The following is a 26,124-nucleotide window of genomic DNA, read 5'->3' as shown; positions in this document are numbered from 1 at the left end:
TTCATGCGTGTCCCTAGAATGAAGTCCCTTCCCTCTCCTGCCACCCTCCCCCCAACTATCCCCCCTCCGGGCTCCTGTCCCATTTATGAACCATGTCCCACCAAGTGCAGACTTCCTGTTCCCAGTAAATGTCCGAAGACTTTTTTCCTTCACGAAAATGTTTAGGATCATTCAAATCCCTCAAATCAGTGTCATCTTCTCTTGCCTGAAAGATGTGCAATGCTGCCTATTAGTTATTCCCTCTAGCCCCGGCCCCTCGAATCCATTCTCGCATTCACCTATCCAATCTGTGATACCGTTCATGCTCCACTCCTTCTCAACACTTTTGTAGACGCCCATTCCAGCCCTAAGCATGTAACCCCTTTGGCACGCTAAAAATGGGTCCGTACCATCAGCCTCTAGTTTCATCTCTTCTCATCTTTTCCTGGAAAATCATGACCTACAAAAAAGCCAAACTGCTTCTATTTTTGTGACTCTACTGCATTGCTCACACTTTTTCTTTTCCTGGATTTTTTTGGACTATTTTCATTATGAAAACATCCTTTTTTTTTTTTTTTTTTAACATTTCTACTCAGATAGCCTCTAATTAAGAAATCCTCTTTGATTTTCTAGGCAGAGACAACTTTCCATCATTCACTCAGACCATATTATAACAGGTAACTCATACATTTACTATATATAGGTGTATATACATACACAAACATGTGAAATTAAATTATACGTCTACATGTTTGCCTTCCTAATAAGACTAAGCTCCTGGAAAACAGGGTGCTGTTTTAAATTTGTGCACCCTACTTGCAGCCCAGTGCCTAGCCCCAAGGTAGGTTTGAAACACTGTTTCTTGAACTATTCTGGGTTAAACAGCACAGGAGTGAGTGGGTTCTTGAGGTAAGATATGACTATCACTCGTACTTCAGACAGTGTCCTCACCATCGAATCAGACATTGGTCTTAGCCAAAAGTAAGTAGAGACGATCCTCTTCTACTTTAATCGTTCATAATTACCTTTTGGTTCACAGATCACCTTAAACATGTGGTGAGTGTAAAGAATGCTTTAACAAAGACATCTATCTCTGAATACACAGACCAAAGTTTCTATGAAATTCCAGGAAGTTCCCATAACCCTTGCCCTCCACCCTTTCTGATGCATATGCAGTTTCCACCTTGAGTTGTTCAGTAGGATTGGTATCAACATAATGGTCAGTATCCCATAATGGAAGATAGCATGAAAATCCATGAATGAATCCTGAAAGAAGGCTTAATGTAGATTCGGAGGGTCCTCTTTCAATGTTTGGTGGAGTGAGCTGGTGGGGACACGGTGAGAGAAGAACTGTAGGGTGGCTTACCTTCAGTGTCTCCATCAGTGTTCATCAGTCACTGACGCTCCAGAATACTGTCATGAGATGCTTACGGTCCTCCACAGGTGTCCACCAATGGCCAGAGTGGTGTTGACTGCAGAAGACAATTAAACGGGGCAAAACCCCTAACCCTTTGAGGGAAAAATAGTGTTCTAATGAGGAGAGTTTGAGTCGTTCCATGACAACTCTGCGGCAAAGAGACAGAATCCAAAGGTGCAGATTTATGAGGGCAGGTCAGTCCCTCCACCTCTCCTTCTAGAGTATCCCTTCCTGCTTTTCTATTCCACTGATTATATCCCCATCAAGCATTCCCGCTTAGTGAATCTTTCCCAACACGCAGACATACTAAATATCCCACTAACAACCTGCAACAATAAAAATAACAGCAAAGTGATCTAGACTCCAAAATAAAATACCTTGACTAGAACTTTCCTCTAGCTTGCCCCCAGTATCTTTTCATTCACAACCAAACTTGTGTGAGGAATAACATGAAATCTAAATTTCCACATTTTACTTTTGCACTTTCCATTCACCCCTAAATCTACAGCAATTTATCTTGTATTCATATAAGTAACACCAAAACGAATCATGGCAAAGTCACCAAGCCTTCGGTTCACCTATTTTACCCTTTTTTATGTAATTTCTCAATTGGGTAGGTCTACGATGCCATTCCATTACACATTGAGAGAACTGTGGCTTTAATTTTCAGGAAACGCAAGTCCAGAAAAAGTCATTTATAAGGAAAATGTACTAGCTCACATAAATTTGCCATGCTCCTTAATAAAGTGTCCTGGTATATATGGAGTCTCCAGTCGATTAACCATCAGCTCATACAAAAAGGGCACTGTTGCTCTCCATGTTCAATTTTAGCATGCTCAGACTCTATGCCCAGCAAGGTCTTGGGTGCGTACGTGTGCATGTGTGCGGCAAGAACAAAACCACACACGCCAACATCCCCCATCGCAGGGAGACCGCTTCTCCCCATGCATCTTCCTCTGAGGCCCTAGTCATGTTTTCCAGACATCCTCAAGCAGCCCTATCTTAACACAGCTCACAAAGCCACCTGAATAAACAACTCAAAATCATGGGCAGGAAGATCCCCATTTTCCTAGGGATTCTGATAGAGGAGGATCCTTCTAGGTCCTATAAACGCCTAAGTCTTACTGGGAAACAGAGCACGAAGGTGAGCCTGGCCTCATCAGAATTTTCCGGGACCATGTAGAACAAGGATGGGCCAAATTCTGCCTGCAAGAGGGGAGATGTGGCTTGTGGGGCAGACTATCACTCGTGCCTGTGGGACACTTTTTACTAGATTTTCTGCTTGCCCTTCCAACGCCGTGTTGGCAGAGCCGCTCAGTAGGATTGGTAGCAACATAATGGTATTAGTGCCCGCTCACTTCCCTTCTCCCTCACCCCTGCCGCGTGTCTCCCAACTGCATGCTCTGCACTTTGACATGGGTCTTCCCACCGCAGATACACCACCTGCGTGTGCAGCCACACGCACGTCGGCAGAGGCGGCGGCGCCCGTCCACAGAGCTCCCCTCCTCCAACACCCGTGCACGGGAGGGGGGCACCTGAGGGCTCAGTGGTTTAGCACCACCTGCAGCCCAGGGCGTGACCCCGGGGTCCCGGGATCGAGTCCCACGTCGGGCCCCCTGCAGGGAGCCTGCTCCTCCCTCTGCCTGTGTCTCTGCCTCTCTCTCTCTCTCTGTGTCTCTATTGAACAAATAAATAAAATCTTTTAAAAAAGAAAAAACTAAAAAGGACACCCACTGACGCACACGCGTGCAATGACACGGATACAGACAGCTGCACTCCTTCCAAATCTTTTACTTCGTGTTGGTTTTTTGTTGTTGTTGTTGTTGTTGTTGTTGTTTTTGTTTTGCTTTGTTCAGCATCTGCCGGGCTGCTGCCCCCTGGGGCGCGGGGGGCGTGCGGGCCTCCTCGCGGTCGCACGAGACACACACACACACACACACCCCCACGTGCGCACACACACGGGTCCAGCTCTCCGGGCGCTCCCCGGGCGCCGCTGCCCGCGCTCACTTGTACGTCTTCATGTGCCACAGCCCGTCGTTGAGGTAGTGGATGTTCTCGATGCCGATGCCCTTGTTGACCTTCTCGATGTCCTCCGCCGACATGCGCATGACCCCGACGCACAGCGCGTGCTGCTTGCCCTCCGCCATGATGGCCACGACCGTGTCGACGGCGGCGGGGTAGAGCTGCGCGCCGGGCGAGGTCAGGCCGGGGCACATGATGTTGGCCCCGCTGAGCACGAACTTGATGGCGCCCTTGTCCACCTGCTGGTGCGGCAGGATGAACGGGTACTTGTGCAGCAGCCGCAGCGTCGGGTAGAAGGGCCCCTCCCTCTGCCTGAAGAACAGGAGCTCGCCGTTCACCGTGAGGATCTCTATGTGCTCGTGGCAGCGCACGATCTTCACCGGGTCCTTCTTGGGCAGGATCTGGTTGAGCCACGGCTCGATGCCCGGGAACTGCTCTATCAGCTGGTTCTTAATGCCCTTGATGACGGACGTCTTCAGCTGGATGCAGTTGGACACGTTTTCCTTCTCGTCGAATTTCTTGAACATGATCCAAGGCGGACGGGGGGGGCGCCCACGGCGGAGAGCCCGAGCTGCGAGGACCGGGAGGCGCTCACCGGGAGGACGGCCGGCGGGGACGGTCGCGGCGGCTGTCGCTAACCGGAAGGCAGCGCGCGCTTTACGGCTCCGCGTGACGTCTACTTCCGCCGCTCGGGGAGCGGCGCGGGGCGGCGCGGCGCGGCGCTGCCGCCGGTTTCGCGGCCGCAGATTCGTCGCTCGCCACCCCCGCTCCGGGAGGGCGGGTGAAAGGGACGGGATTGGAGGCAGAGGAGCGGGAGGAAGCGCGTCTGTGGCGAGAGGAGAGGCGCGGAAGGGGGCTGGTATTTTTACTGTTTGTTAGCGGCAAGCCGAATCGTCGTCCCTGCGGATAGGCACGCCGGGATCCAGGGCGCAGGTGCGGGGCGCAGGTGCCGGAGCAGGTGCGGCTGCGGAGCCGCGCAGGCGCCGCGCGGAGCTCGGTCGCGGTGGTTTCCCGGGGCCGCCCGCCGTCACACTCTGCGTCTCCCCCCGCGCTCCGTGGCACCCGGGCGGGGGCTGTGTCACCGCACACATCTGCCTGCGGGGCTCTTCCCGCCTGAGCCCGGGGCGGCGGGGGCGGGGGGCGGGGCTTCCCTGCACAGCAGCAGGTGCGGTAGGGACGAATTCTGGCCTCTTCTCCTTTTCTTTTCTTTTTTTTTTTTTTAAGATTGTATTAACTTATTCATTAGAGACACAGAGAGAGGCAGAGACACAGGCAGAGGGAGAAGCAGCTCCATGCAGGGAGCCCGACGCGGGACTCGATCCCAGGACCCCGGGGTCGCCCTGGGCTGAAGGCAGATGCTCAGCTGCTGAGCCCCCAGGTGCGCCCCCATGCACAGGTGTCCATGCACGGGTGTTGGAGGAGGGGAGCTCTGTGGACGGGCGCCGCCTCCTCTGCCGATGTGCGTGTGGCTGCACACACAGGTGGTGTATCTGCCGTGGGAAGACCCATCTCAAAGTGCAGAGCGTGCAGTTGGGAGACACGCGGCAGGGGTGAGGGAGAAGGGGAGTGAGCGGGCAGGGGCCTGAGCGGCTCTGCTAACAGGACGTTGGAAGGGCAGGCTTGCGGGGAGCCCGTCGCGGGACTCGATCCTGCGACCCCGGGGTCACTCCCTGGGCTGAAGGCAGACGCTCAGGTGCTGAGCCCCCAGGTGCCCGCCGTGCACAGGTGTCCGTGCACGGGTGTTGGAGGAGGGGAGCTCTGCACGGGCGCCGCCTCCTCTGCCGATGTGCGTGTGGCTGCAAACACAGGTGGTGTATCTGCCGTGGGAAGACCCATCTCAAAGTGCAGAGCGTGCATTTGGGAGACACGCGGCAGGGGTGAGGGAGAAGGGGAGTGAGCGGGCAGGGGCCTGAGCGGCTCTGCTAACAGGACGTTGGAAGGGCAGGCTTGCGGGGAACCCGACGCGGGACTCGATCCCGCGACCCCGGGGTCACGCCCTAGGGTGAAGGCAGACGCTCAGCCCCTGGGCCCCCCAGGTGTCACCCAGGGGACCCTCTGCTGCCCTCTTCAAGACATCCCAACTGAGCGTGCGGCCCAGGGTGCGGCTTGTCCCGAGGACCACCCGGAGTGTTCCTGAGAAGGATGTGCGTGCAGCTGTGCTCGGTGCAGAGCTCGGCTCGGCGGAAGGGCGTTCTGTTCTCGCTGCTTGATCTACGAAGCGGCACATTGAAATCTCCAGCTGCGATGGAGGCTCTGTTTCCCTTTGCAGTTCTGTCAACCTGGGATTCACACATCGTGCGACTCGACCGTTAGGTGCACACCCACTTAAGATTAGTGTGGAAGTCACCCAGCTCATTGGATTCGACCCAGGTAGACTTCACGTGTCATCCCCAGAGAAGTGTGAAGCCCCCGGGGGCGGGAGTTGTGTTTTACCTCTGTGTTCCTTCCCCTAGCACTTCTCTCCAATGAACACCTGCCTAATTTGGGAAGTCTGCCCTGCGGCAGGAATTGCAACACTGGCCGGATATACAGTGAAAAGGTGACATATATTTCCCCATCCTTGGGAGCTTACAGCACATCAGGGTGACACCTATATATACAGAGAGAGATGTGTCTTTATGTATTATCGATCCCTATTCTCAGAACAAAAATCTATATCAGTCTGGGTGCTCCAGAGAATATGAATATAACATATAACACACACATATATATACACACATACATATATATGTTCTATTATAAAATTGCATATATATATATAAACTTGTAGAATTAAGTTATACATATAGATGGAAGTAATATATAAAATACATAAATAATACATAAACAGAGCATATGTATCTATTGTAGGGAATTGGCTCTCACAATTATGGGGGGCTGAGAAGTCCCAACATCAGCAGTCAACAACAACCTGGAGATCTAGGAGAGCTAATGCTGTAATTCAGTCTGAGTCTGAGTCTCAGGCCGGAGAAGACCAAGGACCTAGCTCAGAGGCAATCCGGCAGGAGGAATCCCTTTTTACTCCGGGAAGAGTCCGCCTTTTTGTTGCTTCCAGACCTTGGATGAAGCCTGTCCATGTTAGGGAAGGTAATCTGCTTTACCAATTAAAATGTTAATCTTACCGAGAAATACCCTTACAGAAACACTCAGAACGACGTTTGGCCAAATGCACGGTCCCCCTGTAGACCCGTCAGGTTGACACGTAAAATTAACCGTCACAAGGGTAGGCCATCTTAAATGAGGTGGTAAAGCAGCATATTGATGTGTCCTGACCCTAGAACCCAGGATGAATCCTGCTGCATCATTTCCTAGAGTGAAAAACTGAAAGTTACTGAACTTGTGTGTGTCTCCGTGTACCCATTACAAAAGTGTGGTTGACAAGAATGCCCATCTCCTGGGGATAGGGGTGAGCTATTGCTTGAATTAGAACTTACAATAATTGGGTTTTAAGTATTTGACATAGCTATAATTACTAATATAAGAACAGTTACACAATTGTTTTAATACTCTCTTCACACAGGACAACTGGCCAGACTTGAGCTTTCCTGTTTATGGCCGAGTCTCTGCTATGCCTCCTTGAGATTTCACTACAACTACTTTGATCCCATGAAGAGTCACACATTTCCAGTTAATAGACCAGCAGCTGATCTTGTGTATTATATATAAGTTTGTGTGCTTAACCCAATAGGACAATTATTTTTCTTTGGGTCTTATGGTTTGTCCTGTTATTCTTATTTGTGAAGTCAGTGCTATATGAGCAACAAAAACCAGATGTAGAAATTCCAGGGAGGAAAAGTCATTGCTGGAGAACTAGTAACTTAATCAGAACTGATTTGACCTGAAATTGTCTAGCAGAGGAATGCCCAAAGGATTTTTTTTTTTTTGAAATGAAGTTATTTTACAGAAGGAAACTCTGAAAAGCTTACTCTGAAGTCCTACAGCAATGAAAAACTTTTTTGAAGTTAATAACCATTTTTATCAGAAATCATACTCAATCTGTACACTGTTAACTCTTCCCTGGGACGCACTTGACCTTGGCCAACTAGCCACTATTTGGCATCTACCATTAAAAGGATTCTAAGTACTAGTTTCCTCCTTAAATTCCTAAAAAATTAAAGAAGTTAAAGTTAAAAAAAAAAAACCTCTATTTTAAGACTTTGTAAAATCTACCCTTCTGTAAAAATCACGGAACCTGGTTCTTAAATGTTATAGAGGAGTCTAGGTCTTTGAGGGTGACCCACACCAGCGAATGAAAAAATACGATACTCACATGTTGCTTTGAACAAAGGAGCATGCTAAACCATTGAAACACATTACCAAGTTATTCTCATTAAATAATTCACAATCAATTCAAAATTAATCAACTATATGGATTTTGAAAAGAAGGAGGAAAGTTCTGGTACAGACTCTGAAGCCAGATTGATTTTCAGGCCCAGGCTGCACTCCTTCCGTCAGGTTCCCTCGGTACCACTTTACTGCCTTGAAATATGAAAAATACAGCGTACACCTCACAAGGTAGTTCCGAGGAATTAAAAAAAAAAAAAAACAGTATACAAAGGACTCATAGACAAAGAATAAGTACATTTACAAGTGTTTCTTTCTTTGCAAAACACCCTTTGTGTCCTAGGGTAATCTAAGGCCTAAGATTATGGTATATATGTAAAAAAAAAATGCAGAAAATATTTGTAGCTTTGGATAAAGCTGCTAAGTCAAACAGGAGATGCCAGAGCTCGGTTCCGTAGCAGGAATCTCAAGGGAGTGTGTGATTGAGACACAGTGATAACGTGGCAAAATTAAAGTGAGGAACCTGAGTGAGAAAATGTCTCCAGTTCTCCAAACCTGCACGCTTGGGAGTGCAGTTCACACACCTGGGTTGTCCTGATAGCTGGAAGCCGCTCACCTGCCTGCAGCTGTGTCTGCATTTTGCAGAAGGGCCACCGGAGGGCGGGAGAGCCAAGCTGAGTCCGCCAGCTGGGCCGGAGGCTGGTGCCCATTAGGAGAGTTCTCCACTAACCCGTAACTGGCTTTTACCACACAATTATTCTTCCTAAATTAACAAAACCATCTCTACAAAGTCCCAAAACATTTCCCAAGTTCAGGTGAAGCACACTCTGAACAGTCATCTTGATTTCTAATTTGTGAATTTATCTACAAATAATCAACGATAAAGCAATTCTTTCTAAAATGATGTCTGTTAAAAAAGAAAACATGCTAGCCCTACATTATTGGCCTTTTCAAAGAAATACAAACTTTCAGGGCGCCTGGGGGCGGGGGACTCAGTTGGTTAAGGGTCTGCCTTCGGCTCAGGTCATGATCTCAGGGTCCTGGGATTCAGCCCTGCCTTGGGGAGTCCCTGCTCAGTGGGGAGTCTGCTTCTCCCTCTCTCATATTCTCTCTCTCTTTTTCTCAAATAAATAAATTAGATCTTAAAAAGAAATACAAGCTTTTTGTTATAAAATAATCCACAGAGATGGCAAGTAGCATAGGGAACATAATCATACTGTAATAATGTTTGGTGACAAGTGGGGACCATTCTTCCCATTAGCACTGAGGACTGTACAGAATTATTGAGTCGTGTTGTACACCTGAAGCTGATGTCACACTATGCTTATTATACTTCAACTTATAAAATACCTTTCTCCATGCTGCACCACCAATTTATTATCTGTTTTTAAAAATTAAAGTTAGGAAGGGCCGCCTTGATGGCTCAGTGGATGAAGTGTCTGCCTTCAGCTCAGGTCATGATCTCGGGGTCCTGGGATGGAGCTCCCTGCTACGGGGGGTGGGGGGTCTGCTGCTCTGCGCCTCGCCCTGCTCGTGCTCTCTCTCCACACCATCTCTCACAAATAAATAAAATCTGGAAAACAAAGTTAAATATACTGTAAAAATAATCACAAGATCTGGAATGGGTTTTTTTTTTCATTTTTTAAAAAAGATTTTATTTATTCATGAGAGACACAGAGAGAGAGAGAGAGAGGCAGAGACACAGGCAAAGGGGGAAGCAGGCTCCCTGCAGGGAGCCCCAGTGGGATTCGATCCCAGGACTCCAGGATCACGCCCTGGGCCAAAGGCAGGTGCCAAACCGCTGAGCCCCCCAGGGATCCCTGGAATGTTTTTAATTCCATCTTCCCTCTCATTGCTCCATTCCGCAGGCGACACTGCCGAGTCCCTCACAGGCTCCAGCAGATGTGCTCTCCGCCGCAGGCATGCAGGTGGATAGATGGGTGCTCACATGGGGCTGCGCATAGGCGGGGGGTCCCCGGAATCTCAGGGCTCTCGTTTCCAAAGCAAAGCCCACAGGAGGTTTGAGTCTCAGCTCAAGTGTCCAGAACCCTTCCTGCGTAGATGGACTCTAACCACCGGATGTGCCCAGGCCAGTCCCCGCCTGTCCCAGCCTGAGGTTCCAATGGTCTCAGGAGGACTGGCCACAGAACTGCGTGACTCCCTCCCCCTCGGCGGTGTGGATGTGACCTGGGCTCCCAGCTCCTGGGTGGGTTTGGTGGGGCCACTGGGGTGCGCAGGGCCTCCTACCCACTTGCAAACCAGAGCGGACCCCTGGGGCGGCCGAGGTCCGTGCCCGCGGGCAGCAGGTGCATGAGACCCACCTGGCCTTGCACGGTCAATCAGGGGCACGGTCACAGGGTCCTGGGTTGGAGCTCAGCGGGGAGTCTGCTTCTCTCTCCCTCACCCCCTGCTTGTGGTCTCTTTCTCACTCTCTCACTCTCAAATAAATACATTCTTTACAGATAATAATAATGATAAATAAACAAATAGAAGGCTCATGGTCCAGAACAAAGAACTCTTACAGGTCAACAACAAAACAATCCAACTCAAAACGAGTGAAAGACTTGAATACCCATTTTGCCACAGAAAATATAAGATATAAGGTTGTGAAAACAGGACCAGCCACATTAGAGGTTAGGGAAATGGAAACTTTTTTTTTTTAAGATTGTATTTATTTATTCATGAGAGACACAGAGAAGGGGAGAGAGAGAGAGAGAGAGAGAGGCAGAGACACAGGCAGAGGGAGAAGCAGGCTCCATGCAGGGAGCCAGACGTGGGACTCGATCCCGGGACTCCGCCCCCTTCCACCTGCGGCGCCAGCCGGGAGGCTGGTCCTCGGCCCCGGGGCGGGGTGGGGCGGGGTGGGGTGCAGCAGGCAGTGCTGTGCCCCATTCTGCACCCCGCAGGTCCTGCTGCCGGGACCCCAGGGAGTAGAAAGCATTTACTGGACCCAGCCAGGTGTGTCACCGACGGAGCCCCGAGGCCGACGGACCTCGAGGAGCCCGGGGGCCTCGGGATGCCCGCCCCAAGCACGTCAGGTTGCAGGGGAGCAAGGCCTTCCCTCTCCCTGCTGGAGGGAGTCCCTACCCGGGCTCCAGCGCCGGGAGCCGGGGCCTGGCCCAGCCCTGCGGTCCCCGGAACCGGGAACACCAGCCCCTCGTCCCGCCCGCCTCCCCGCGGCCGGGCCTCTCCCCGCTCCTCCCTCCCTCCCACCCTCCCAGTCCCCGAGGCTCCAGGAGCGCGCAGGCCGGCGCGTGCGCACATCGCCGCCCGGGCTCCCAGGGGGTGGGCGTGTCCCCGGCCGCCAGCCAATCAGGGCCGCCGCTCCGGCCCCGCCCCCCGCGCCCCTCGGGAGCTGCGGCCGCGAGCCCGGCAGTTGCGCGGCGGCGGCGGCGGGAGGATGGAGCGCATCCCGGCCGTGGGCCTGGGCACCTGGAAGGTGAGGCGGCCTCCCCTGCGAGGCCCGCGGGGCCACCCGCCGCCCTGGGGTGGGGGCCGCGCCGCATCACACGCCCCTGCGCACCTGCTGGCACCTGTTGGACCCCGCGTTTTATCATGGGAGGGGCCGGCTGCGGAGGGCTTAGCATCACCCAGGTATAATCCTGCGAGGTGCTCTCCGGCTCCTGCATACCTGGGGTGCGACTTGCACGGTTGCTGGGGCTCCGCGGCCCCGCCTCGGGCTGTGTGCGCGCGCGCAGCCAGCGCTCCGCAGGGCTCCGTGCCTCGACTTCCCCGCCTGCCTTTGCTGCACCGCCCTCTGCACAGCAACCAGCGCTAGGAAACCTGCAAAAAAAACCAACAACAACAAAATTAAAAAAAAAAAAAAAAGCCTGCTTCGGGGGCCAAACCATTCCTCTCTGGTGTTGCTGGACCCCAGGTGCACAGAGCTGGGTCGGCCCCGTTCGCCCCTTCCTGACCACCACGCAGAGTCTCGCGTTTGTGCAGTCAGGTCACAGCACTACTATGGATTCTCTGCTGGCCCCCAAGAGCGGCCTCAGTGACAATCACAGAGACGCAGTGGCCTAGGGCAGCATGTGGGTCCCGACGGCTGCATGCAGGGTGCTCGGCTGCATGCAGGGTGCTCAGCTGGGCAGCCCTGTCCCGTGCCTGGGTCGGACCCCCTGGGGCTAATCCTTGTGGCTGCACCGAACTCTCAGCCTCAAGCAGGCTATCCTGGGGTATCCACTGGGTGATGGTGGCTGAGGTCCCGAGGGAGCCAGGGAAATGCACAGGGCGCCCTGAAGCCTAGGCTGGAAACCTCTCTGGCTGCATTCTGTTCACCCCAGTGAAGCACAAGGACACCCCAGGTTCAAGATGGCCTTGGGGGCGGGGGGGAGGAAGATAGTTCATTCGGAGTCTGTGGGATCACATTAAATCCATGGATCAACCTGGAGAGAACTGACTTTTTTGTATTAAACCCGGCCTTCTACAAGCATAGTCTATTTCTCTGTTAATACATTGTCCTAGATAGATTGTGTCTGTCAGTGTCTCTTCGTCTGGTTCTACATACAGCTTTCCCTGGAGAGAGCAGACCCTTCATTTGGGGGATTTAGTCCTGGATACTGGACGCTCTGTGATACTATTGGAAATGAAACTTCTCTGAAATTATGTCTTCAGCTCATTCACTGTTGATGCATAGGAAAATAGTCTTCCCCGGGGCCGTCTGTCTGGCTCAGTTGATGGACCATAGGACTCTGACCTCAGGGTCAGAAGTTGGAACCTCATATTAGGTGTGGGGCCTAGTTTTTTGTTGTTGTTGTTGTTGTTTTTTAAAAAAAGAACAGTCTTCTTTGGTATATTCATCACATTTCCAGCCACTCTGCTGAATTGTCCTGTTGTTCTCTTAATTCACCTATAGATTCATTTGGGTTTTCTACATAAATGATCCTCCCGTCTGCAAACAACACTACTTTCATTCCCTTTTTTCTGATCCTCCAGTCTCAAATTGCTATTTCTGAGCTGCTTGTGATGGCTAGGACCTCCATTACCAAGGACTTTCTTGTTTTGTTCTGGATTTTAAAGGGAATGTTTCTGATACTTAACAGGTTTACAATGATGTCTGCCCCTAGGGTTTTTCGTTTGTTTTTGTTCTTGATTTTTTTTTTTTTTTTTTTTTTTTTTTGCTGTTGTTGTGGTTGTTTTAAGTGTGGGTATTCTTTACCAGGTTAAAGAGTTTTCTTTTTTCTTAGTTTACTGAGAGTTGGAATCAGAAATGGATGTTGAAAAAAAAAAAAAAAAAGAAATGGATGTTGAATCTTATCCAATATTGATTGACAACGTGTATTTTTTTAATCTGTTCATGTGGTAAATTATTATGGATTTTCTGATATCAAGCCGTCCTTGGCCATGTCAGATAAACTCAGTGTGGCTGTGGTATGTTCTTTTTCCGTAGTATATTGTTGCATCCACTTTGCTGTTATTTTACTTAGGATTTTTGCAACGATCGATGAGCAAGATCCATGGTGACTGTCCTACTAATATTTTTGTCTGCTTTGGATGCCAGGGTTATGCTGGTCTGGTGGAATGAGTTGGGAATATTCTTTTCCTTTTCTATGAAAGATTTAGTATCAACTTGGGATGATCTCATCCTTGAAAACGTAGAACTCTGTGTGTGTTCAACGAATTGCTTCATTTAAAAAAAGAAAGATAATTATAGGACAATTCGGCTTTTACTTCTTCTCGAGTAAGTTTCTCTAGGGATTTCTCCCAGTCTTTTCATCTCTGCAAATTGTCAGTTTGTAGTGACCGATAATATTTTCTGCGATTTTGGGTCTCAGTTTAATCTGTATGGCTGTTTTTCATTGAGGTCATTAAAAAAAAAAATTTGGTGCTGTCAGTCTCATCAGAAGTTTGTCCACCTTACTAAGGTTTTTCAGAGACCTAGCTCTGGCTTTGTTGATCTTCTCCTCCGTGTCTTTATTGGATGTTCATTCTTGTTCTCACATTTTCCCTCCCCTTCTCATTTCTTGGTGGTTCGTTCCCGACTTGGGGTGGATGCTGCTTCATTAGCTCTCAGCGCCTCTGAATGCTGCTCGTGAGTGAAGACCTGGCGCAGGGGGTTCCGTGAAGGTCAAGCGAGCAGGTGCTCTGAGAATCACGAAGCCCTTGGGGATGCCCGGTGGACGTCGTGAGCCCTCCCCGGGCTCCTTCCTCTGCTTCAGCCCCTTTGCTTGTTGAGCAGCCCCGTCCACAGGGAGCGTTTTTCTGATGAAAGCCCTACTGTGCCTGTGGGTTTGGGGAGCTCCTCCGCGGGGGGTGGGCTATCTTCAAGCGAGTGTACCCCTGTTTGCCTTTCCCCTTGGCCTTCTGGTCTTCCCGGGTAGAGGCTGAATCTGCACCTTCTTGTGTCTCCTTTACTATTGTGATGCCTCCTCCGTGTCTTTATTCCTCTGCTGGTTCAGGAGGCACAGCAGAGGATGTGGCTCCCTGATTTGCAGGCACCAAAAATACCTACAGAGTTTTCCCCAAACAAGCCGAGGAGCTGGAACTTAGAGGCTTGGGAGCCGCCCTGACTCCCACGGGCCCTGATCGCAGGGCCGGCCCACGCTGGCGCGGGTGCGGGGACCTGACCCAGGTGCGGGGGAGCAGCGGCCGTGTCCTGAGTGCGAGGGTTCCTTCTGTCACGCTCCTTTTGCAGGCGGCCCCAGGGGAGGTGGCCGAGGCCGTGAAAGTGGCCATCGACGCGGGATATCGGCACTTCGACTGCGCTTACTTGTACCACAATGAGAGCGAGGTTGGAGCCGGGATCCACAGCAAGATCACGGAGGGCGTGGTGAGGCGGGAGGACCTGTTTATCGTCAGTAAGGTAGGACGTCGGAGGGTGTAGACCCCAGTGTAGACCCCGCAGGGCTTGGGGGGCAGGAAAGCCGACCTAGCGTGTGGAGGGTTTTCTGGGCCTCGGGGAGCTGAGCAGGACGCATGTGCTGGGACTGGTGCAGGGGAAGGTGCCCGGGACTGCGTGACAAGCAGAGGGGACACGTGGGCAGAGCACGCGGTGGGGACAGGTACAGGGACCTGGAAGATGCTTGGCGTTCCTGGACCAGGAAATGAGGCTGCAGCGGGGGACAGGCTGCATCCCGGGGGCCCAGCTACCTGTGAATCAGGGGCTCGCTCTTGTTCCCCACAGAGGAGCACCGTTGCAGGTGTTTAAGTAGGGAGCTCATATGTTGGAGCAGCGAGACTTGTGTCGGATCAGGCAATTGCAGCCACCGAGAGGTGCGGGGACACCTGGGGGGCTCGGCAACTGAAAGTCTGCCTTTGGCTCAGGACGTGACCCCAGGGTCCCAGGATCGAGTCCCACATCGGGCTCCCTGCGTGGAGCCTGCTTCTCCCTCTGTGTGTCCGCCTCTCTCTCTGTGTCTCTCATGAATAAATGGATAAAATCTTTTTTTTAAAAAAAAAAGGAAAGACAGGTGCATTTGTTCAGGAGGCCGGAGACCCTGGCCACCGTGTGGGCAGAAGAGGAGGGAGGCCCGGACTTGGGAGATGGGAGGCGCAGGGGACAGCCGTGCGGGCCGCCGAGGGGCAGACGCGGGCAGCGCGCAGTCCAGAGCGCCCTAGCTGTTGACTCTGACGCGGGGTGTCAGGACCGTGAGGCCAGAGCCCCGGCCCTCACGCCGGGTGTCCCCGAGCTCCGAGGCACTGGGCAGTCACTGGGTGGCACGGGCTCACGGCGTCCTTGTGTGTAAAGCCAGGCTCGGGATCTGGTCATCTCGAGTACTTTCCAGGCCCGATGTCCATAGCTGCAGGACGCACTGCTGCTCCTGTAGTAGCGTCACTGTCCTGCGTGACTCTGCGACTCATCAGGTCCCGGAGAGCTGGAGAGGCCTCAGTGTGTCCCTGGCGGGGTTCAAATTGCTCCCCTGCTGGTCCAGGAGGGCGCTGGCTGCAGGGTTGCCGGGCCAGCCCCCAAACCCAGGCACAGGTTTCTCCGGGGTGCAGCAGAGCCGGCAGGGCAGGTGTGCTCCTCGCCCTTGACATTTGGAAAAGTGGTGGAAATGCAAGTTTTTTACAGAAATCACTCTGTGTGCTCACCGTCTAGAGGGCACCGTTATTTATTCACAGTATATTCCTCCCTTTTTTGTGTTTTCCTGCCTTTGTCAATACCCAGTGTTTCTGGGTGTTGTTTCAGTGTTCTCTTCCTATCTTCCAGTCTTCTTTCTGGAACATGTTATCTGTCTTCTCTTGCTGTGTCAGAGGCCCCAGACCGGCCTCGTCGCGGTCACTACGACACGGAGCGGGAAGTAACGGGAAGCAGATCCAGGGGCGGGGCTGGAAGTATCCAGGTCAGGACAGGGCAGCTGGACACCCGCCCCACCTCACCCGCGGCCACGCGGCCTTCCCAGCCGGCGCCAACTTAACGGGAGACCCAGTGAGCGAGTTGGACGGTTCGCGCCCGCCCTTCTGCTTGCAGGCATTTGGGTTGATTTTCATCTGGTCCCAGCGGATCCCTGTAAGCAGGCGGCCCTCCCACAAATCGTTCCCCGTGCTGCCAACTTCCTTCCAGCGGGACTCAGGCAGCAGGGGCCCCGTTTTGGAGATCCGTCCCCAAGGGAGCATCCGAGGCCGACGTCACCACCTTGTGTTGATTGCCGCCTAGTCGCGGATGTTGTCCACCTTCCCGCTGCTGGAATCGTGGGGCGCAGGGGCAGCTGTGGTGCTAACACGGGCGTCCTTCCTCCCGCCGGCAGCTCTGGTGCACCAGCCACAAGAAGTCGCTGGTGAAGGCGGCATGCACCAGGAGTCTCACAGCCCTGAACCTGGACTACCTGGACCTCTACCTCATGCACTGGCCCATGGGCTTCAAGGTAACGTCCCGGAGGCACCGGCTTCCTGCTCACGGCCGTCGGGTGGCGCAGAGAGCTTGGGCCAGCAGCAGGGCCGGGGTCCCCGGGCCGTGTGGGCCGCACGCGCACGTTTACTTGCCCGCAGTTCCCCATTGGCTCCCTCCTCTGTCTCACAGTCCGGGGAAGAAGATGTGCCCCTGGACCGCAGCGGCATGGTCATAGCCAGTGACACGGACTTCCTGGACACCTGGGAGGTGAGCCTTCAGCTGGCGGGGGATCGCGAGCTTGCTGGTTCAGGTACGCCGGCTGCGTGCCCAACGCACGGGTGTGCAGCATGAACGGGGGTGCACACCTGACTCAGCGGCCGCCTGCTTCCATAGCTCGGGCTGCCTCCTCTCGCCAACACATCCATCTGAGCGACAACTAGGGCAGGCCTCCGGTACTCTCAGTGTCCGCTTGTTTCTTGATTAGGAAACAGCGCGTGGTCATGACGGAAACAAAGAAGAGGATAGAAATAAAACTTAAGAATCCATTTCTCCATTACCCGGTGGGGCCCCATCAGGCTCTTCTGTAGTTGCCAACGGCTTATCGGTAACCGCTCAGAGAAGCTGGAGGGATGGGATGCAACTCTGCAGGCTGCTGCTGGAGCCCGGACGGAAAGGGGGGAGGAGGCCTCAAGTACAGCAGCGAGTGCGGGAGGGGGGGGTTCCCCGCCGGCCTCGGCTGACCCAGCGCGTGTGATATTGCACACTGATGTGGGGTAGAGGCGTGGGAAGCAGGCGAGTTCACACTGAGTTCAGGGAGAGGAGTGGGAGCCGGCCTTGGAGGACCGGGCAGGGTGAGGGGCACACAGATGGGGAAGCGCACCCCCCAGGCCACCCTCTCCCTCCATTTCTTTTAAACGGGAATCAGCGAAAGGGATTAGCAGCGGGGCCTGGGCTATCAGGGCCAGTGTCCGGGGGTCCCCAGCCCTTTCTGTCCCAGGGCACTGCCTCTCTGGAAAGTCGTGGGTTAGAGTCCGGGCGGTCTCGGCAGCACGAGTGGGGTTCTGGATGCTGCTGCAGCGTGCAGGCAGGAGCTGGTGTCTGCTCACTGGCCGCCTGCCCGTGGCCACTCGGGACTTATGCCGCCCCCGTCCCCTGCACCGGGCCATGCTCCGCCTCGAGCAGAGGGCCAGCAGGACAATGATGGCACCTCATGGTGCTCAGGAGGTCCATAACCTGGGTAGAGAGGGAGGCAAGCCAACGGTCAGCATCGCACGTGCTCACAGACACCGCATCAGCAGGTAGAGTAAGAGGAGTAACAATACCTAACGTGCCGCGCGTTCGGGAGATTTGGGCCCTGAGCTGAATGCTAGGTGCGTGTTGTTGGATGGAATCTTAAGACAATCCTGTGGCAAGGACAGGCTTGTCCCCACTTTGCAGGTGGGGACGTTGAGGCTCCGTGGGTCATAAACACGTGCCCCAGGCTCCCCAGCCGGGGAGAGGTGGAAGTGGAGTAGGCGCTGGGGGCAGAAACGCCCGTGGGACGTTGGATGGGATCCGCAGAAGTCTGGGGTGGGTGGAGTGGGCTCAGCACAGTGTGTAGAGGCGTGCGGGGCGTGGAGCATCCGCGGGACCCTGTGTTCTCTCTAGGCCATGGAGGACCTGGTGGTCATGGGGCTGGTGAAAGCCATCGGGGTGTCAAACTTCAACCACAAGCAGCTCGACAGACTTTTGAACAAACCCAACTTGAGATTCAAGCCAATCACTAACCAGGTGAGGCTTGAACAGCTGGCTCTGCAGCTGCCCCGTCCGCGTGAGTAAGCTGGGAACGGGAGGAGGGGGGTTGCAAGTTGGGCCTTCCCCTCCCGGGGCTGCAGAGCGGTGCTGTTGGGAGCAGGTCAGCCGGGATCGGGCGCCGAGGCAGGAGAGCCTGCGGGACGGCAGGTGCCCTGGGGAGGCAGGGCGCGGGCGGAGCTGGGTTTGCTCTGTGTAGAGGCAGCAGAAGGTCCTGGCGAGCCGTCCTCCTTCACCCACGGTGCTGCCCAGGCCTTCCGTGCACCGGGCTGGCTCATGAGCAAAGGGCATTTTTGCAGTACTTCACTTTACCTGAACGGTTGCACAGCGTCACGGACGTCCACAAAGCGCGCACATGACCCTGGGACTCGATGACTTCCACTGAGCCTCGGCGCACTCCGTGCCCGGCATCCAGACACAGAAACAGTGTGACCGCCGCCCGCCAAGGGCAGCCGCTGTGCCGATTACTGACGGCACCAGCCGCTTTTGAACGTAGTCGATGAAGTGACGCGTGACGTACTCTGCTGCGTCTGGCTTTCCACAGTATAGTTGTCAGATGCGTCCACGTTCACGTGTGGTCGTCCACCGTTCCGATCTCTGCGTGGCATTCCATGACGTAAATACAGCACAGGGTAGTTACCCATTCTGGCGTGGATGGGCCCTTGGGTAGTTTCTGGTTTGGGGACGTTAAGAATAGAGCATCAGGTTCCTTTTTTTACAACAAATTTCTGGGGCACCTGGGTGGCTCAGCTGTTGAGCCTTCTGCTCAGGGCGTGACCCCGGGGTCCCGGGATCAAGTCCCGCATCAGGCTCCCTGCATGGAGCTTGCTTCTCCCTCTGCTTGGGTCTCTGCCTCTCTCTCCATGTCTCTCAGGAATAAATAAATAAAATCTTAAAAAAAAAAAATACCCTTCCTATCACGTGGGTACAGGAAAGGGCATCGCTCGGCGAGTCTCCGCAGGTGAGCCTGCTCAAGCGGTCAGCACCCAGAGCAGGAAGCAAAACAGCCTCTGCCTTCTGGAAGCTCCCTGGCTGCCACCCACAGAGCAGCCACTGTCCCCACGTGAGGCAGGAGAGCGCCACGGGCTGGAGCGGAAATACAGGCCCAGAGGGGGCACCTCACCGGGCAGGGGCCGTCGGAGCGCCCGGGGAGCGTGGGGGCCCTCCTGCCCGTTCCCAGGGGCCTGTCACCCCACGGCAGCGGAGGCCTGCGCCTGGGAACGGGCCCGCGGCTCCTCGGGGGCAGAGCCGACCGTGAGCGCATGCCCTGTTTCCTGGTGGCCTGTCGGTCCCAATCCCCCTGGTAAGCTGTGACTCTCTCTGTAGATCGAGTGCCACCCGTATCTCACCCAGAAGGAGCTCATCGGGTTTTGCCAGTCCAGACAGGTGTCCGTGACCGCGTACCGGCCCCTCGGCGGTTCCAGGTAGGGGTGCGTCACGGGTGGTGGCGCATGGGGCTCTAGCAGGGAAGAATTCGGGTGGTTGGCAGGGGCTCTCTGAAGGAAGGGGAGGCTCGCCCGGCCTCCTCCCCCCAACCCCAGCCGTGTGCCGTGCTCCCTCCACCTGCTAAGCTAACGAGCCCCCTTGGCCGCTCGCACCACCCGGACCAGACACCTGAACGTCCTCCAGGCCATTCTGCCGCAGGGCCGGGGTCTGTCTCTCGATCTGTGTTCCCGCCACCCCTGCCGTAGTTAAGCGGGCGCTCTCCCCGCTAATTCTCGCTAGTTCCCGCAGCCTCCTGGCTCGGGCCGGGCTTGCCCGCTTCCCACCCACTGTCCCCGCGGTACCAGACGGGGCGGCTCAGTAGGATCAGGTCACCTTCCTGCTGGAAAACCCTTCCGTTCTTGGCTTGGCCTCGAAGTCCCACTGGTCTGGCCTCTGCGTGCTTCTGGCCTCGGTTCTTCCCCCAACAAGCGTGCTCGCCCAGCACTTGACACCACACGGGGCTCCCGGGAAGGAGCGCCGTCTTTCCGGGCTCTGTGCCTCTCACGTACTGTTCTCTTTACCTTGAGATCTTGCTCGGACCCTTTTTTTTCTTTTTAAATCTGGTTAACTCTGATTTCTGATACACGGTTTAATTCTGTGTCACCTCCTCCAGGAAGCCCCCCACACTCACTCCCTGTATCCCGGTTTTGTCCATAGCCCTCGTCTCACTGTCTTGTCATTAATTCCTGTCCCCACTTGTCAGAGCTGCTCGAGTGCAGGGACAGCGTGTGATTTGTGACTCTCCTCCACCCCTGGCTCAGTGCCTGGGACAGACCAGGGGCCCTGGAGGGCTGGAAGCATTTGACTCTAAATACCTGTGTGTGTGTGTGTGTGTGTGTGTGTGTGTGTGTGTGTGTGTGTCTGCCGTGGGAGGTAGGCATAGGTGTCTGAACACGGTAGTTGCTGGAAGGCCAGGTCGTGTCATGCAGATGAGCGTGGGGTCCCAGGGCCGCCCAGGGCAGGGAACCAGCTGAGTGCTGGGCCCGCGGCAGGTGAGATCAGCTGGTCAGTTCCTTCAGGAGGCTCTGAGCACTGTCTGTAGAGCCACTTAAGGAGTGCTGGCCGAGGAAACGCCTCTCCGGAGTGGTTAGGGCCTCTCCCTGCGGGACGCGGGCCCAGGGGTGGCGCCAGGCCGTAGCCCAGGGTCTCCGCACTAGACCTTCCGCGTGTTCCCGGGCTCAGGCTCGTGTGGGCACCCGAGTTGAGCTTTCTGAGATTGCCAGCAGCAGCAGCAGCAGTTTAGGCGCCGCTCCAGGCCCTATGGTGAGCGAGGTCAGACAGCCCGTAGACGTCACACCAGGCCATGGGCCCTCCGATGGTGCCACCTCGTCCTCGAGGAAACACCACGTATCCACCAAGAGCAGCAGCGTGTCCAGCTGTCTCCTGGGAAGTGTCAGCCGGTGGGGTCGGGGTGGGGAGCGCTTCTGTCTCATTTACCGTCCCCGCAGCGAGCAGATGTAGCGATCAGACGAAAATAAATCTAGGTTTTGCCCTCTGGAGGAAGTAGTGGGGTTTTCAAAGCCAGGAGCATGCACGCTGGACCTGCTAACCCCCTAACCTAACCTCCTGCCTGGCCCTGCTCTCTCTAGTGAGGGCGTAGACCTGCTGGATGACCCTGTGATCCAGAGGGTGGCGCAGAAGCACAACAAGTCCCCGGCACAGGTAGGAGGGGCTGGGCGGGCCTGCTTCCTCTGGGGGCCGGGACCGGGCAAGGACGGAGGACAGGAGCCCCTGGCCAGGCCCCCACGCTTCACCAGCATGTGCTGGGCCCCACCCCGCGCACCAGCGAGTGGAACAGGAAAGGCCTTCCCACCGGCTTCCTTGCTCTGACGTCCAGGGTCGAGGTGTTGGGTGCATCCGTGGGATCATTAAGTCACAGGAGTCTCCGCGGGCCGGTGGCGGTCATTGCACACACATTGGAAAAAGCTTCCAGAAAATACTGGTGTGGGTTCCTAAAAGACTTTGGAACAGAAAAGCTTTGTGATTAAAAGCTGCCCCTGACTTTTGGACTTTTTCACTGTACGATACGCTGTAAACTGCGTGAGAAACCACCAACTCCGTGGAATCTCCTCCCTGTGTCTGATATTAGACTTTTTTTTTTCATTCCTGCAGATTTTGCTCCGATTTCAGATCCAGAGGAATGTGATCGTGATTCCCAAATCAGTCACCCCCAAGCGGATTATTGAGAATATCCAGGAAAGTGCTTCTCTTCTTTTAGGTGGAGGGCTTGGGAACACATGCAGCTAGCGGGGGTCCGGCCACCTCACGCACGGGCCCTGCTGGCTGTGACGTGGCGGGCGCGCAGGGTGAAGCTGTGGCCACAGCCCGAGGAACCCGAGGGTGTGACAGTGCCCAGCCTGGGAGCTGAGACAGGGAGCAGGGAGGCGAGAACAGCCGGGCACCTGCCCGCCGACCCCACCAGAACTGAGCCCAGCCACCCCGCCTCCCGGGCCCCCGCCCCCCTCCAGCCAGAGCTGCTGGGGACTCCGAATCCCTGGCTTCCCCTGGGCTGTGGTGGGGCCTCTCCTGTGGGCAGAGGCTGGGCCCGAGGCCACTCCACCTTCTCTCCCAGCCCCTCGGCTGCAACCAGGGTCAGCCCTCCTGGGAGAAAAGTTCCTATTTCTGGAGCGGGTCATAGTGCTCAAGTATGTTAGGAGCCAAAGGGTGGGCGGGGCAGGGACGGTGCAGCTTAGAGCTCTGCTTCAGAGGGAACAGATGCGAAGAGGACCCTGCATTCTGAACACTGTCGGAGTGGCTGGTCCCGGGGACGAGCGTCCTCCTAGCTGGTAGGGTGGGAGGCACAAATGGTTTTGGGTTTTTTGTTTTTTCTTTTTGTTTTTTGAGCAGTGGGAAAGCTTTGCTGCACCCCTTCACTATCCCAGGGTGTCCCGTACTCCCAGGGGGTGAGTGCAGTACCCCCCCCCGACTTTCCAGGGGCTCCCAGCCAGCCCCGAGGCAGCCAGCGGCAGGCCAAGGCCAAGGCCCACATGCGTGTGGGAAGGCCAAGGCTCTGGGGAAGACCCGGGGGCCACAGGCACCGTTCGCCCTCCGCTTGGTGTCCCCGACAGGCCTGGCACGACACTTGGCAGGTAGCACATGCTCCACGAAGTGCTCCCTGACCTGACTTTGCCATGAACGTCTGTATTGGCTGCAGGTGTTCGACTTTAAATTATCAGAACAGGATATGAATGACATCCTCGGCCTGAACAGGAGCTTGCGGCTGTGCACGTTACCCATGTAAATACGTCTCCTTTACTTCCTTTCAAAATAGGGGGATTGGTTCCTGAATCGGTGTTGATTATATACGTTTTAGGTTAATTAAGGCTTCTCATAACTCCTAAGTCTTTTCTGTTTGAGGCTGTGCCCCTGAGCGAATCCAAAGACTAATTTGGCACATTGGGGACCTTGAAAGTACACAACTGTGTCTCTTAGAATGTTTCTCTTAATGAGAATAAGCATTTCTAATTTTTTATTTGTTTTCCTGTTTTTTTCAGAGCTGCAAACCACAAGGACTATCCTTTCAACATATACTTCTGAGCCTGGCTTCCTGCTTCCTCCTCCTGCCTGGGCAGACAGATCCACGAGGCCCGAACCACCAGCCTCTGCCCTGGGCTGCCAGGGAGGGGAGGGGACGGACGAGGCTTGATTCCGGTGGATTTCCGCCTGGAACAGCAGCTGAGCTCCCTGAGAAATTCATACGGTTCAGATGGTCTCCGTGATGGAAAGGGAGAGGGTGATCCTCTCCACAGAGAACCCTCAGTCTTTTGAGCACAGTGTGATGGGATTTTACAAGACAATGTGGCCTACACTCTCAAAAAAAAAGATTGTATTATGGAAATATTTAGATAAATACAAGAGTTGAGACCATGGCATGATGAGTCTCTGTATCTGTCACTCGGCCCCACTGCAGCCCTGGGCCCGCCTCGCGTCCCCTGTGCTCCCCTGTGCTGGCCAGCCCCCCCCCCCCCCCCATTGATTTTAAAGCAAAATCCTTACCTTGACACATCCAAAGAACACGGGGCTGAAAGTTGGAGATGTCTCAGGTCAATAGAGAGGCATTTTTCCTTCTCCACAATGTGGAAACCCCAGCTCAGAGAGGACGCTCGGTGCCCAGGCCGTCCACACTCTGCACAAGGAAGGGCATTAGGGAGCGTATCCACGCAGGCCCGTTCAGGGCAACGTGTTGTGTTGTTCATCTCACGAGGGGTCACCTCAGTACTATTGGGGCCACTCGTGTTAAAGCTGCTATAAATTATGAGAGACTTAAAAGGCTCATTTTCATGAGTTAATTGGCAGGCGTCTCCCTGTTTCCAAGTGTAAGAAAAATTCAACACAATTGGCTAATAGTACTTTTTATTAACATTTACAGAATTTTCCTGGGTTACAAAGTAATTCAACCAAATTCACAATGCAAAGAACTGAGAGAAGCTCAACTAGAGAAAGTAAAAAAGGCCTAAAAGAGCAATATCTAGGAAAACTCCTCTTTCTAGTGGATCCTTGTGGTCTTTGCCCACGTCTATGACGTGCAGATAGGGGCGCCTGGGTGGCTCAGTCGGTTGAGCGTGGGACTCTTGGTTTGGACTCAGGTCATGATCTGAGGGTGGTGAGGTCGTGGGGCTCTGCGCCTAGTGAGCGAGGAACCTGCTTCTCTCTCTCTCTCTCTGCCCCTCCCCACTGCATGCTCACTTTTCTATCAATCTTTAAAAAACATATCTAATAAATGGGCATAAACGCTTCACAAAACCTGCCACATAGCATACATAATTTGTAACTCGCTTTTTAAAAAAGTGTAGGGGTGCCTGGGGGGCTCAGGTGGTTAAGCAGCTGCCTTCCGCTCAGGTCGTGATCCCCAGGTCCTGGGTCACATCAGGCTCCCAGCTCAGCGAGGAGCCACCCCCTCCTCCCCACTTATGCTCTCTCTCCGTAAATAAATAAAATCTTCAAAAAATTAAACATGCACGAACGTATATACCGGATGTACATTGGTGCAACCGTTCACTTAATATTTTGACCAGTTTCAGCCGGTCATCGATCTCCGGCCTAATGTAAATGACTTCCACATGTTACACTGAATCCTTATCACCACGACTCCGACCTTGCAAAGGCACTGCGGGCTGCAGGGGGCTTTCTTCTCATCCCCACACCTCAAACTCCAACTCTTACCAATGTCCATTCACAGGTGAGCCTGGAGGGACCAAAAGGTAAGCTCCATCACTTTATATTCTATAGAAAACACTATTACAGATTGGTGGTTGGTTTTTTTTGTTGTTGTTGTTGTTGTTTTTGCTAGAAACACTTGGAATAGCAACACCACGGCAACCAGCGAGGATGAGAAACACTGGGCCCCACGCGGCCCGGGGGAGGACGCGCGCCCGCGGGGAGCACTGCGCCTCTGCAGCTGGGCCAGAGGCTCCCGGGTTCGCTCTGTGCATATCCAGGAGCGCCCCGGGGAGCTCGGGGGCGACGCGGACTGAGGGCCTAGGCCAACGCCCCAGGCCTGCCCTGCAGGGACCCCGGGCCTCCCCTCCCCTGGAGGAGCCCAGGAGCCTCTCCAGGTCGCCCCGCGACGGGCGCCCGCGCATCCGCGGCTCTGGCGGCAGAGGGCACCCCTGCCCCGCCCGTGGATCGGAGGCTCCCGCGTGGGTAAAGGGTGGGGGGGACGGGAGCGAGCAGGGCTGCAGGGGGAAGCCGACGGCCTGGTCCATCTTTGGCTCCCGGGGGGGCTCTTCTTGGATCCGCAAGAGCAGGAGCGAAGGGGCCAGCTGCGGGGGGCGGTGGGGCGCAGGGGGGCGGGGGGGCGGGGGTTCAGGGGGGCGGGGGGCCGGGGGAGAGGGGTAGTTCCCGAGCCTGGGCCACACGGGGGCGGCTGGGAGCAAAGGGGCCAGACGGGGACAGGCGGCCGGGCCCTGTTTGTTTACCTGGCTTCTGAGACTGGGCCTCCTTCCCCGCGGCCCAGGGGCGCCCGCCAGGTGCGCCCCGCCCACCACCTGGTCCCGACCGCGGCTGCCTGTGGGTGCGGCACCTGCCCCTGCCCCTGCCCGGTGGGTGCGACACTTGCCGCCGCGCCCCGCGGATGTGGCCTCTCCGTGCTCCCCCGGGGGCGGCACCTCTGCATGCTCCCTGCAGGTGCAGCACCTGTCCGTGCTCCCCCGGGGGCGGCACCTCTCCGTGCCCCCCGCAGGTGCAGCACCTCTCCATGCTCCCCGCAGGTGCAGCACCTCTCCGTGCTCCCCCGGGGGCGGCACCTCTGCATGCTCCCCGCAGGTGCAGCACCTCTCCAGGCTCCCCGCGGGGCGGCACCTCTGCCTGCTCCCCCGGGCGCGGCACCTGCCCCAGCCCCCAGAGGGTATGACACCTGCCCCGGCTCACTGCG

The 26,124-nt window shown here is 55.1% G+C and overlaps 2 protein-coding genes and 1 long non-coding RNA gene across 5 annotated transcripts; 2 read left to right on the top strand and 1 right to left on the bottom strand.

Moving 5' to 3' along the window:
• Positions 1 to 650: 650 nt before the first annotated feature.
• LOC487150 (malignant T-cell-amplified sequence 1-like) lies at positions 651 to 4,074 on the bottom strand. The gene has a single exon (XM_038530209.1). It carries the CDS (start codon positions 3,943 to 3,945, stop codon positions 3,400 to 3,402), a length of 546 nt encoding a protein of 181 aa, XP_038386137.1. The 5' UTR covers positions 3,946 to 4,074; the 3' UTR covers positions 651 to 3,399.
• Positions 4,075 to 4,734: 660 nt separating this feature from the next.
• On the top strand, positions 4,735 to 7,571 carry LOC102156268. 3 transcript variants are annotated; one of them, XR_005355384.1, is made up of 5 exons: positions 4,735 to 4,796; positions 5,688 to 5,788; positions 5,872 to 5,957; positions 6,269 to 6,505; positions 6,939 to 7,571. It is a non-coding gene; the product is annotated as an uncharacterized LOC102156268 (long non-coding RNA). The 3 variants fall into 3 exon arrangements; XR_005355385.1 differs by lacking the exon at positions 4,735 to 4,796 and adding an exon at positions 4,803 to 5,562; XR_005355383.1 differs by lacking the exon at positions 4,735 to 4,796 and having other exon boundaries at positions 4,803 to 5,788.
• Positions 7,572 to 11,042: 3,471 nt separating this feature from the next.
• On the top strand, positions 11,043 to 23,623 carry AKR1E2 (aldo-keto reductase family 1 member E2). Its single transcript, XM_038530208.1, has 10 exons — positions 11,043 to 11,141; positions 14,340 to 14,507; positions 16,393 to 16,509; positions 16,665 to 16,742; positions 18,123 to 18,245; positions 19,593 to 19,690; positions 21,341 to 21,413; positions 21,864 to 21,947; positions 22,906 to 22,988; positions 23,246 to 23,623. Exons 1-10 carry the CDS (start codon positions 11,103 to 11,105, stop codon positions 23,286 to 23,288), a joined length of 906 nt encoding a protein of 301 aa, XP_038386136.1. The 5' UTR covers positions 11,043 to 11,102; the 3' UTR covers positions 23,289 to 23,623.
• Positions 23,624 to 26,124: the final 2,501 nt, after the last annotated feature.

This window comes from Canis lupus, chromosome 2 (genome assembly GCF_011100685.1).
Source record: "Canis lupus familiaris isolate Mischka breed German Shepherd chromosome 2, alternate assembly UU_Cfam_GSD_1.0, whole genome shotgun sequence".
In the NCBI taxonomy this organism is placed as follows: Eukaryota; Metazoa; Chordata; class Mammalia; order Carnivora; family Canidae; genus Canis; species Canis lupus.
The sequence above is the reverse complement of the archived record's forward strand: the minus strand, read 5'-3'. Positions and strand labels throughout refer to the sequence as shown.

Coding starts and splice junctions, on each gene's coding strand:
- LOC487150 (XM_038530209.1), bottom strand. CDS start 3,945: ATGTTCAAGAAATTCGACGAGAAGGAAAACGTGTCCAACTGCATCCAG.
- AKR1E2 (XM_038530208.1), top strand. CDS start 11,103: ATGGAGCGCATCCCGGCCGTGGGCCTGGGCACCTGGAAG. Junction 14,508..16,392: donor ACCTGTTTATCGTCAGTAAG/GTAGGACGTCGG, acceptor TCCCGCCGGCAG/CTCTGGTGCACCAGCCACAA. Junction 22,989..23,245: donor CGGCTGTGCACGTTACCCAT/GTAAATACGTCT, acceptor TGTTTTTTTCAG/AGCTGCAAACCACAAGGACT.